Genomic DNA, 12,517 nt, shown 5'->3' with positions numbered 1-12,517 from the left:
CAGTTAGCACCACTGATGCCGAGACTCCCGACCTGGGTCAAGTCAGTGTCGGAACTCCCGACAAACGTCGGGACTTCCGACGGTCGGGACTTCCGACGATCGTCGGGACTTCCGACGGGCACAGACAGCAGGTCAGTAGAACCATCGATGCCGGGACTCCCGGCTTGGGTCGGGACTTCCAACTGTCGGGAGTTCCGACTCACGTCGGGACTTCCGACGTCCACAGTCACCGCGTTGGCTGTGACTGGGAGCCAGCACTTCCGGCAAGAGTCAAGACTTCCGACTGTCGAGAGTTCCGGCTTACGTCGGGACTTCCGACACCGACAGTCACAGAAAAATTATTCTATGTGCTCGTGAAGTGCTAGAGTGTCTCACTTTGAATTTAATTATTATGCTTGAGCACTCTATCTTCCTCAGACCACCGAAACTTGCATCCCTCTTAATAGTACGGCATACCTATTAACTCAAGATCAAAAGAAATACGAAATTAAACCTTTTGAGTTGATCTTCTTTAAAATTGATGCCGTGTCTTTCAATCTTCATCAAGTGAGGGTGCCAACATGTCAATATTGATCTTGTTACTTGAGCATAGCCATCTTGAGCACATGACTTGATTCCTTTCATCAAATATGAATAACTCCAAAATGTATCAAGTCACTTCCATCAAACATTCCAATAGTGATTTGATCCTCCACATAAACATGGCCATCATAGCTTGATTAGTACCTCAACTAAATGCAAGTACTTCCTTCTTCACCCTAGCTAGGTTCTTCGGCCGCCAAGCTATCGCTTGCCCTTCACCCTTGCTTAGTACCTCGAAGCCTTTCCTTGCTATCTTCACCATCACAAGCCATCAAGTCACATCTTGTGTTGAATCATCCATTCATGTATTGTCATCTTTTTCATTTCAATTTAGCAAGCTTCACTTAAGAGACCATTCCATATGCAATCCTTCATGTCTCATTAATTAATCCTAACGAGCTTGCTTTCATATAGTACATGGAATCCCACAATAGATAAGCCTTTGTATGAGTTTCATTTGCATTGTTGTCTTGTGCTTGAACTAGATTGTTTATACAACAACACATCATTTTGGCTTTTCATTAAGTATCTGTGAGATAACCTATTACCTGTTCACACTTAGCAAACGGGTTAGACCTTTAATCATGTTGTCATTCAATCATCCAAAACCCACTAAAGGGCTAGATGCACTTTCACCAGCCCATTGCCACGTGGGTACACGCTATTCCCGCCATCTCTCCACTCCCAGTGCACGAGTAGCCATTCTCGTAATAGAATCGCCAAGTTAAGGCTTATCGGAGTATGTGGTTAGTACTACAAAGTCTTACCTCATGCAGGTAAACAACGGACGGGCCTCAATCGACACAGGCGGAAAGAACCCGCTCACAAGACATCCATGTCTTGTGGCTCTCATACACCGAGTCCGCCCGGTCTAGATTTATTACTCCACATGCTCATATCTCATGATAACATAAGTAACCAAACGTAACCAAAGATCCATTTGAAACTCACAGGTGACAGGCAATCACCCGACTTTTATCTGTCTAAGCATGGCTAGGCATAACTAGTCATTTACGAAGTAAAACTGGTAACAAGGTAGATATGAAAAAACAAGGTTGGTAATGCACCGATTAGGTTTCACTCACTCCTAATCACTTAATGCAGTATTGAAAAGCAAAAGCAATGTAAATTTGTAAAACACAAGGTAGGTTTAAATGCATCCAGGGCTTGCCTTGATTGCCAGAAAAGTCTAGTTCCGGAGTCGTCCCACTGATATCAAATCCGACCACAACAGACGGATTAACCTCCTCCTCAACTTGATTAACTACCACGTGCTCACTTTTATTTACTACACGTAGTAACAATGCCATGTTTAACATGATGCGAGATACAAAACGTGATGCTTGATAATGGATGCGAAAGTTAAAAACTTGAATACAACTTTCCTTCGCGGTACAGTTATAAGTCAAAACTAACTAAACCTTTTTCATAACACTTATTTCAATTGCCAAGGATCATTACCAACCAATGACCCAAGGTCATCACTCAATCCAAAAATTAAAACAAAACCTAAATCATTAAATGTTACTATTTGCTTTTATGAATTAATTATTTAATTCAAAATTATGAAATAAATCAACTTGTTCCAATTGAGCTCCAAATTTTTGTAAAGGTTCATCACATGATAACTAAGTGGAAAAACAATTTTCATAATTTTTGGACAATTATTTAAGCCTATAAAAATCATGGAAACTCATTTATTAATTAATTGAGCAATTTTTATCACATTCAAAAATTACTGAAAAACAACATTTCATATTTTTCCTAAATATTATACATCACAGAGAGGTCACACAAAATTTTCATAATTTTTGGAGCTCTAAATAATTGTACACAAAAATAACAAATCACAGTACTATTCATTCAATTCTACAAAATAGAAAAATCCATTTTCAAACACAGAGTCGCTGACAACGGGGTCCCACGTGTCAGCGTCTACCTCCCGCGCTCATCAGCGACTACCGTACTTGGACTAGATTTTTCGCCGCCGGTGAGGTCTCCGACCATGGCCAATGCACTACTACGTTCCCCACATCACAGCGCGTCGATTGGTAGCACTAACGAGACTAATCGCAGCGAAGTTCGAGCTTGACGCCGGCCATGGCGGACACGGCGGAGCGGCTGTGCTACGCCGGTGAAACAAGACCGGTAGAGCTTAAACAAACAGCAAGGGAAGGTTCAGCAGCTCACCCCGAACGTGATCGAACAAAAAGCAGGACCGGAGGAGCAGCGGAGAGGTGGGTCGACGAGCACAGCAGTCACGGTGGCGAAACAGACGTCGCCGGCGATGATCCGGTGGCTGCGGTGGACAAATTGATCAAGCAACAAGGTACAAAGCACCACGGCATCAAGGTGAAGCTGGATCAACACTTAGCAAGAGCAGCGGCTCATCGTAGAGCGCTGGCCACGACGGCGCTCACTCGACGGTGGTGCTGCCGGCTGCGAGGAAGAAAGGCAGCGAGCGGCGTTTCCCGGCGAAGTCAAGCGACTTGGGCTAGTTGGCTGGGTGTGCAAGGAAAAAGCGGAGCTATGACGGCTTTGCAGCGACTAGAATGGCTCTACGGCGATGGCACGAGCTCGACGGAGCTATGGCGGCGGCGTCGGGAAAAACAGAGGAGAGGAAAAGAGAAGAACGACGACGACACAAGCTTTGTAGAGCGGCCAGGAAGCGAGGAGATGACACGTAGTATCTTGCTCGTGCCAGCGCAAAGTCGGAGAAGGCCACGGGCGCGCCTAGAACACCAAAGAAGGTCGCCGACGGTGACAGCTGCCCGATGGCACTGTTTCAACTAATTACCGAATTGCCACTCGTTTTAAATTCTTAAATTACTCCCAAATTTGTATAGTAACTCAAAAATCTCCAAAAACAAAAGTTGTTCCAAATTCAAAGTTCTACAACTTTGCTTTAATAACCATACTCTAATTCAGTCTACATTTTGAAATGCAAGTTTCAAATCAAAAGGGGACACTTTAAGTACATTTTGTCTTTTCAAATTACTTCAAATTTTATATAACAACTTTGAAAACTCCAAAAACCAACTTTGTACATCTCAACAAGCTCTACACTTTTACTTTTAGGCTCAACCCCAAAATGTGCTTAGATTTTGAATTTGGTTTTCAGGGTAGAATTTAAATACTGGAAATTAGGGTTTTCAGAAATTCAAATCAATACAAAGATTTTTAACTCAATTCAAGCCATACAAGTCAACACATATAACATAAAGGTAAACTTGTTTTAGTGTATGCATATCAAAATTTTTACTAACACATGAATGATTTGCAATGCATATGATGACATCGCAGGTTTTAGTATTTAAAACACCCGAGGTGTTACAAAGTGCCCCGCCGCTGAGCCGCTTCACCTCCGTCGCTGTCGCCCCATGGCCGCCCGCGTGCGTGCGTGGCCGTCGTGCCATGGGCCGCCTCGGGTCTTGTCGTCGACGACCGCGTGCGACCGGGCCTGCCGCTGCCCCGCGCCGTCTTCCCACCACCGGTGGGTACGCAAGTGGCTGGGATTTGGCTGGCCGCGCCCGTCCCGTGGCTCCTCTGCTCTTAAGGATGAAGGGAAGGTGAGATAGTGCGAATAGAAATTAATACAGGGTTCTTATTGCAAAATACATGACTCATGTTAATAGTGTTGAATAGTGTCTAGAGTATCGCGGGTTAATTTAAAGAAAGATCAGGGGTCTCGACGCAAAGTGGTGCCGCCGTGGCTGGATTTTCCCCTGTGGGGCGGCTTGCTAGGCCAGCCTGCTGCTGACTGCCGCCCCTGGGCCTGGTGTCGCGTGCCCCGCTGGGCCGGCCTACCGCCGCCGCGCCTGGGCCGCTCGCGCCGTTGCCGCTCGCCTTGTTGGGCCGGCCAGTCGTCGTCGTCCGCGCGCTGGGCCGGTTTGTGCCGCCCACGCCTGGGCCGCTACTGCGCGCATGGCCGCTCCACGCGGGCCGCGTTGAGGCTGCTGGGCTGCTTAGTGGCCGTCGGCCCTTTTCGTTCTAGAAAACATTTAGCTAATTTAGTTTTGAAAATAAACTTGTAAAATTCATAGTAAATGATAGAAAATTATAAAAATGCCAAACCAGTTTTGTTGAGTTTCTAAAATCATGATCTATCTGATAGGGTGTTTCGTTTGCATAGATTCGGTTTGTTTTTATTGTTGCTCTAATTATTTTAACATGCTTAATATTATTAAAAGGTGAAATTATAGGAATTTCGGTGATAAATCAGTGATAGTGTTGACTCTGAAAATTTTACAGTAAATTATTAATATTATTAACTGCTCACTATAATTTTTGTAGCTCTAGAATAATTAGTTTGCTAGATAGGTAATGATGTCCCATTTCGAATAAAGATTAAATCGATATAATAGAATAAAGAAACACCTTGGGATTGTATAACTAAAACATTTATTGGGAAATAACGCCTTATTCGACAACATGGATATGTAGCCTAAGTATGGTTATCGTTAAAACTAGCTCGTTAGCTTGAGTGATATAAATTGTATTTCTACGAGTCACGATTGTAGTCGATTAATTACGTCTTTACATTACATAGCATTGCATATCATATAGGTACGATGATGGATCAACGAATCAAGTGACGAATGAGTGGGAATCTAAATATGGTGTAAAGGTATTCTCTCTAGAAGATGATGCAATGGGCTTTCTATTCAGTTGATGGTGGATGATCTGAAGATGCAGATACTAACTTTTAATTAAATCTTACCCAGGTAAGCCCCGGTGCATAACCTCTACTTTGATGTACTTTAAATTATATTTGTGCATTAAGTTTTAAGGAGTTGAATAAAACCCACTTACATATATATATATCTTTGTCCTATGAGTCTTACTAGTATGATATGATCATGTAGAATACTATGCTATAGGACTCCGATAGAAGTCAAGTAATTGTCTGTCACTCGCGAGAGATAGGAAATTTATTACTGTATTATTATCACTTGGAAAATATAAATGGTGACCGGACAGGGATATTGTTTGGGTATTGGTGGGTGTAAGAGGTTGTGTCATGCGACCAACGGGACATAGCTTGGTTACACTGTTTTCCCTGTCCGTGTTGGTTAAGGATCGACCATTGCATTAGACGATAGGCAAGTCACAGACTTATTACCCCAAGCATATACTTGGGTATGGACGTAGGGAGGGCTTGTTACTCTCTTATCATGAGTTCCAGCTCTTTCTGGACTGACTGTCAGGGTGGTTTTTGGGTATTGGAGGTCCTTGCACCGCACTGAGTCCGGGACTCAGGGGCAGGGGCTTGGAGTCCTAGCTTGGACGGAGACCTGGACCCCATGATAGGAGGGTAGTGGGTTGGTCTTGCTTGTGCCTAGGGTATAAGCGGGACGTGTGTTTTTGGGGTACCCAGCTGGGGACATTGATTCACGAATCGTTGGCATTCCGGTATCACTTGTCTAAACTCTAACATCGTAGTAAGAATTAGAAGATGAAATATGGTAAAAAGGATTTTAATTGATACCACCTGCTTGAAAGTAGCACAAGTGCTTACATAGAATGGTTGGCTAATGAACTAATGCGTCTGCTAATAAAAATCAAATATAAGGACGCACATTTAGTAATGCTTCCTGTAGATGTAATAAACCCATAAGCTAGATAGCCTTGCATATCCTTAGAGTCTTTTCTTTCCTCCTGTTGGGTAAGTCTTGCTGAGTACAATTGAGTACTTAGTGTTTTATTTCCTCCTGTTGCAGGTGACAGGTGGATGCTAGAGATGACTCTTGTGTGTGGATTCCTTCTGGTGGGCTCAGAGGGGATTCCTTGACGCTGCGATCATAGTTTTTATTTATAACTCTCACTAAATGTTTTTATAAACAAAAGTTTTATAATCTGTTGTCGTAGTTTATATATCAATATTTTATCACGTCATAAATAGATGTTTAATTCTGCTGTAACTCTGTTCACATGTTTATATTCCGCTGTTCTATTAAATTATTCATAACTCTAATAATATGATTATATTCCGCTGTTATAACAATAAATCTTATACTCTGATGTTGTATTAAAAGTGATGTAAGAAATGGTTAAGAATAATGTAAGTTTTATTATCTTATTTGTGATCCCGATGGAAAAATGTGGATTTTCGGATTCTCCCTTGGGGTGTGCTCGATGGAACCGCGCAATTTGGTGTCCTCCCTTAAGTACTTAGTGTCTAATGGAAGATGAGTACTCCTGAGAGGCATTAGATTAGGCGGTTCTGCCACATCCAGGTCAAAAAAATTGTTCAACCGCAAAGGAGTCATGGGCCCTGTTCGTTTCATTGAAAAAATAAGCCGAAACACTCTTCCGGTTGATTAGTCGTGAGAGTAAAACACTATTTCGGCTGAAAAAATAAGCTGAAAAGTATAGATTATAAGATAAGCGAATAGGGCCATGGAGTGTGTTGACACCAAAATTTGGTAAGCTTACCCTGAAGAGGAAGAGATCGGCCGATGATGTCGAAAATAAGAAAATCTCTTAATTAGTCAATATTTGGGAGCCGACCAGAAAATATTATTCAATTTTGGAGAAGCATGATGTCCAAAGTCTCCTCATGTGAAGATAAGGAAGACACAAGGAAGCTTTATTAGCGGATTCTACAAAAGGGGAAACTGGAGTCCATGTATCTTAAAATTTCCTTTTAGATTTATCTTATTAGGCAAGTTTTGTATTAGATCACCACGTGACCAACTAGGATTGTTTCAGGCCTCAGGGTATAAATATAAACCCCGGCTATTGTACCAAACATCTCCCAATCAATCAATATCAATTACTTTTTTTTGGCTTCACGCCAACCCTTAGGAGTAGGAGTACTGTAGATCTCGACGAGTTCTTCAACAAGCAGGGCTGCATCAATCTGGTCGACCTCCGGTTTGTCTATAAGCACCGTCATGGCTTATACTTTGGTTTGTAAGGCTGCATCGGTCCGGCCGACCTCTTCTGAGCTCTAGTATAAGTTAGTTATCGATCCTTATCTAGTTTAAGTATAGCTGCATCGGTTAAGTTCGACCTCCACTGCTCAAATTAGATTAAGGTCAAGCTATCGGCTCTACCTAAGGGTGTCATCCTTCGGGTATATTCATTAAGTTACCGATTTTGTTGATGTTCTCGTTGTCATCAGTTTCAGCAATATCAACCTGCCCGATCGAGATCGATCTAGATCGGCCTCACATCCTTTTAGTCCATCGTTTATCTTGTTATATTGTGATAATTTTTACTTTAAACGATGGATTATGTTTTATCGACTGTTCTACTTCGATCTTTATCGTTCATAGTACGCATTCAAAGACATGTTTTCGATCTTGGATAAATTCTCTAGTTAATAAGATCTAATCTAGTGACACTACCATAGCTGCATCGATCCGGTCGAACCTCACTGGTAAGACTTTAGATTAGAGATCATCGATTAGTGGTGTTGTTTGTGATCGATGTATGTATTATGTTTGTTTGCTATGCCTGTATCGGCTAAATAGCCGATTGATAGTACTTTAAAGCTTATAGTGTGTCTTTATGGTTCTGCTAAATGTGAATATATCTGTTTATTTTAAAGGTTTGATCTGTTATCTTTATCGCGGCTGCCATCGATCCGGTTGAACCCCACTGTTAAGGATAATATGTTCGATTTGATGAGTTTATAGATCCGTTCATATTAAATAGTCGATTGTTCACATGCTGTAATCCCTTTTTCTATCTGAATCGGCTATTTTAGCTGATTCGTCTGTGCTTTCACAGATATGGCATGTTTTTATGAACCTATTAACATATAGTCGATTTTATGGATTTTCTGGTTTTAGATTATTGTCATCATCTTAGCTGTCATCGATCCGGTCGAACCTCACTGTTGATGGTAATGAATTAGATCTAGCCAATTCGTAGTTCCTATTATGCTAAGCAGTCGATTGCTTGCGTGGCATATCTCTTTTGCCGAATTCATTGGCTTTGAACCATGTATTTGATTAAATCTAATGTAGCCAGTGATGTATCTTTACGCATACATATTAACAGCTTAAGGGAAAAGATCATTAAAAGCTAGGTGCATTGTACTTGTTACTGTAAAATCAATCATAATCCGCGAGTGTTGTAGTCCTTAGCCGTTGATTCCCTCTTATATCGGCTATTTAGTCGATTTTCCCGTATGGCTGCTCCCGAAGCGGCACACCTAAAACTATCTGGTCAAAACCGACATGTTCCATTCTAAATTACTGATAAGCTTTCTCTCCTTATCAATTGCAGGTCAAATTGACTGGCACGCCTTCGAAAAATTCGTAGAATCGGCTGGTCCTGCGTTGAAGCAAAACAGATCTCTGGATCATTCCGACTTGCTGCGTGTCCACCCGGCGCGGCTATCACGTTTTTGCGCCAATAGAGTGAAAAATGTTCTATACTTTGAAAGGGAAAAAATGGTTCATCAAGTAGTAAACATTTATAATTCGCGACATAAATCATTTTTTAGTTGCTTATAACTTCCCCATGCATAACCAAATGACTCAATCGATTGTATGGGTTTTGTCCTTTCCACATCTAATCTAATAATAATAATCGTGCACAAACACACAAAGTTGCCTGCATGGCAAGAGTTCGTTCCTTCCCTTCGCAGTCTACTCATCATCTTCTTCCTCCTCGCAGTCCATCAAGCTCCAGCGCCCGTCGGCGCCCTCCACCATGCCCTTGTTCAGCGGCACCCACCACCCGGGCGGCACCCCATAATCGTCCCGCAGCGCGTCGTACGCCTTGTTCACCAGCGCCGCGTCCCGCGCCACGGCGAGCTCGAACCCTCCGCGCGCGCCCCGCGTGCCCGCCACGCCGTGCAGGTACACCTCGAGGTTGTGCCAGGTCCGCTCGCTCCCGGGGCTCTTCAGGTACGGCGACTCCCCCGTATTGATCGCGAGCTCCGCGCCGACCTCGTGGTAGAACACGATCGGGTACTTGGGCACGACGTCGCGGGCGTTGCGGACGCGCAGGAGCCGCAGCCCCGGGACGGCGTCGAACCGCTTCTTGAAGCCGCCGCCGCCGACGCGCGGGCTGGCGAACGCGAACGCGGTCACCGGGCAGGCGGCCGCGCCCGCCGCCGGCACGTTGTAGCCGTTGGCGGCGATGTCGAACGCGTTGAGCGTGGCGAGCGCCGCTCCGAGGCTGTGGCCCGTCACGGTGATGCTGAGCTCCTCGTCCCTGTACGTGTCCACCAGCCTCCGCACCTCGCTCAGCGCCTGATGCCGTGCGCTGTCCTGGTTGTGGCTGGACGCCGGGTCGGTGGAGGTGTACATGGACAGCCAGCCACGGTGCACCATGGTGTCGCAGCGTTCACCATCCCCGAGGAGGCCACTGGTCGGCACCATGGGGAACTCGAGGTCGTCGGCCCACTCGAGCTTCTGCATGGTGCCGCGCCACACGACGACGACGTCGCGGCGACCCAGCGCGGCCTTCCCCTCGTCGGTGGCCACCGCGACGTAGCCGATCCAGTTGGACTCCCTGCAGCGGCGCGACCTGGACACGGACCTGAGGATGAACGCCTCCGGCACGGCCACCGACGACGTGGCGTACAGGAACCTGGTGACACGGTACGCGGCGGCGTGCGCCGGCAGCCGCACACGGTCGAAGAAGCGCGCCCTGGCGAAGCGGGACAGCCCCGCGTGCGGCGACGCCCGCTCCCGGTTGAAGGCGTCGTAGGTCGCCTGCGCCATCTCGCCGTAGCGGAGCACGGTGCGGCGCAGGTCCAGGTCCAGCGGGTCCAACAGCCCCGCCCAGGCGCTGTTGTCGCCGCCGCCGTGGAGCTCGCGCCACCGCCGGGCCGTGTCGCCGAGGCCGCCGTGCTGGGACATCATGTTGTTGGTGGTGCTCATAGTTGCCTTGCTGGTGCTTCTTCTGATGATGATCCAGCTTGCTCTATATATGGAGGACACAGTGATGGTAGCTTGCTTGGGTTTGCTTCTGATGACGAGGATTGCAAACGGCAAAGGCATGACACGCACCGTGCTGGGACTGCGTGATGGAACGTACATGCTTCGTGTGCTGCTGCTTGCCCAAACTGGGCAGGGCGAACAGTGTAGCGGAGCAAGGTGAAGTGGGGCACGCTTCGTGTCCCGGTCACGCCACACACACATCACAACGCGTGAAGGTGCCATGGCTATGCAATGCACCCACATCTAGAGAGAGAGAGAGAGGTAGGTTAGGCGGTGGGCTAGATCTAGTCCAAATATCCTCTGAAACATGAGGCAGGACCCAAGGCCGAGGGCTTTGTTGGGCCAGCGGTTCAGTTCCATGTATGCTGTTGGTGGATTCGGCTGTCACAAACAGAGCTTAGATTTCTTTTGAAACTTTCACCACCGACACGGAACCTCAAAATTTAGTTTGGAGATATAAAGTTGATAGCGTAGATTTTCCTTAAACAACAGTTTCATAATCACGGTGTTAAAAGAAACTTATAAGAAAATACCTAAATAAAGAGTTCAGATAAAACATGATTAGTAAAGGTAAAATCTAAATAGAATTTGAAAAGTTGACCGTTGATCTCCAAATTAATTTTAGAGAAAAAAACTCAAATAAATAGTCCTTTTAAATATAAATGGTAAATAGTAAAATTAAAAATTAATGTTTATAAAAAAATGATAATTCAATCTCCATACGCTTAAAAACATCTAAATAAAAGTTAGTTCGTATTGGTGTATTACTAAGGGCCTGTTTGGCAGAGATTCACCACTGTGAAATGTGAATCTGAATCTGGGATTCACCGTGGATCAGCTCCACCGTGAATTTGAGATCCACCGTGTATGTATCAGGGAACTGTTTGACAAAACAACAGATCCAAATTCACGAAAATGAGGTTTTGGTGGGAATAGCCTGTTTTGCCCTTAGGTTGTAACATGAGACATGTGGCTCACGTCTTATGACTATATTTATTCAAAAAAGGTATATTTTTAAAACACAAATGCAATATGACACACCAAATAGATAATTAATTAACTCATGTCAACAATATTTCGATTGTCCATACATAAAAATAACTAAAGATTAACTAAATATTACGATTGTTCATGACAACTTCTCAACATTAGATAGTCTTCCATTACATGCTAGTTGTTCCAAGCTAGAGCAAGAGCCGTGGCCAAGCCGTCACGAAATACATCCATAGTGGCGGCATTGGCTTCCGAAGTAGAACCATCCGATGTAACTGCATATCGGTTATACCTTTCTGGTATTGTTGGGACAAAATGAGGATCATGATCGAAACGAGCAAAGTCCGGATCTTCACTACCATGTTCACGAATAAAATTCTAAAGGACCATACAAGCAACAACAACCATTTTTTGCTTCCCCATCGGGTAGTTTGGCATCTTGTATAGAATTTGCCACTTCATTTTCAAAACTCCAAAAGACCTCTCAATAACATTTCGAATAGAAGAGTGAATTCGATTGAATTTTTCCTTAGGTGTTTTGGGTTCCATACCCCGATGCCACTCCGGCATATGATATCTTTCACCTTTGTAAGGAGCTAGATATCCGGTCCGATTAGGATATCCGGCATCAACAACATAGTATTTGCCTAAACATGATCAAAACAATATAAGTTAATATTTTGTATCATAAAAAAAGAGACTAAACGATTAATCATTTTTATTACCTTGTGGAGGATGTGGGAAGAATTTTTCATCCACCGAGATTGCATTGTATAGCACACTAGTGTCATGCATAGATCCCGGTTGACCGGTGGATACATATGTGAATCGCATGTCAAAATCACAAACTGCTAAGACATTTTGAGTGGCTATCCCTGTTTTCCTCGGTTGCTGCTGCGATGAACTACCGCCTGCTTGACCAGTGGCCACACCCCCAGCGCCCATGGCTGCCTGCTGGCCAGCCGGTAAGGGCTGCTGGCCGATCAGTAGGGGCTGCTGGCCGGCCAGGAAGGTTTGTTGGGCAGCCAAGGCATGCT

At 44.7% G+C, this 12,517-nt stretch overlaps 1 protein-coding gene across 1 annotated transcript; it reads right to left on the bottom strand.

Annotated features, from left to right (window-relative positions):
• Window positions 1-9,022: 9,022 nt before the first annotated feature.
• LOC136531400 (phospholipase A1-II 6-like) lies at window positions 9,023-10,434 on the bottom strand. The gene has a single exon (XM_066524064.1). The coding sequence runs from the start codon at window positions 10,425-10,427 to the stop codon at window positions 9,186-9,188; it is 1,242 nt and encodes a 413-aa protein (XP_066380161.1). The 5' UTR covers window positions 10,428-10,434; the 3' UTR covers window positions 9,023-9,185.
• Window positions 10,435-12,517: the final 2,083 nt, after the last annotated feature.

Source organism: Miscanthus floridulus, unplaced genomic scaffold (genome assembly GCF_019320115.1).
Source record: "Miscanthus floridulus cultivar M001 unplaced genomic scaffold, ASM1932011v1 fs_340_2_3, whole genome shotgun sequence".
Taxonomy (NCBI): domain Eukaryota; kingdom Viridiplantae; phylum Streptophyta; class Magnoliopsida; order Poales; family Poaceae; genus Miscanthus; species Miscanthus floridulus.
The sequence above is the reverse complement of the archived record's forward strand: the minus strand, read 5'-3'. Positions and strand labels throughout refer to the sequence as shown.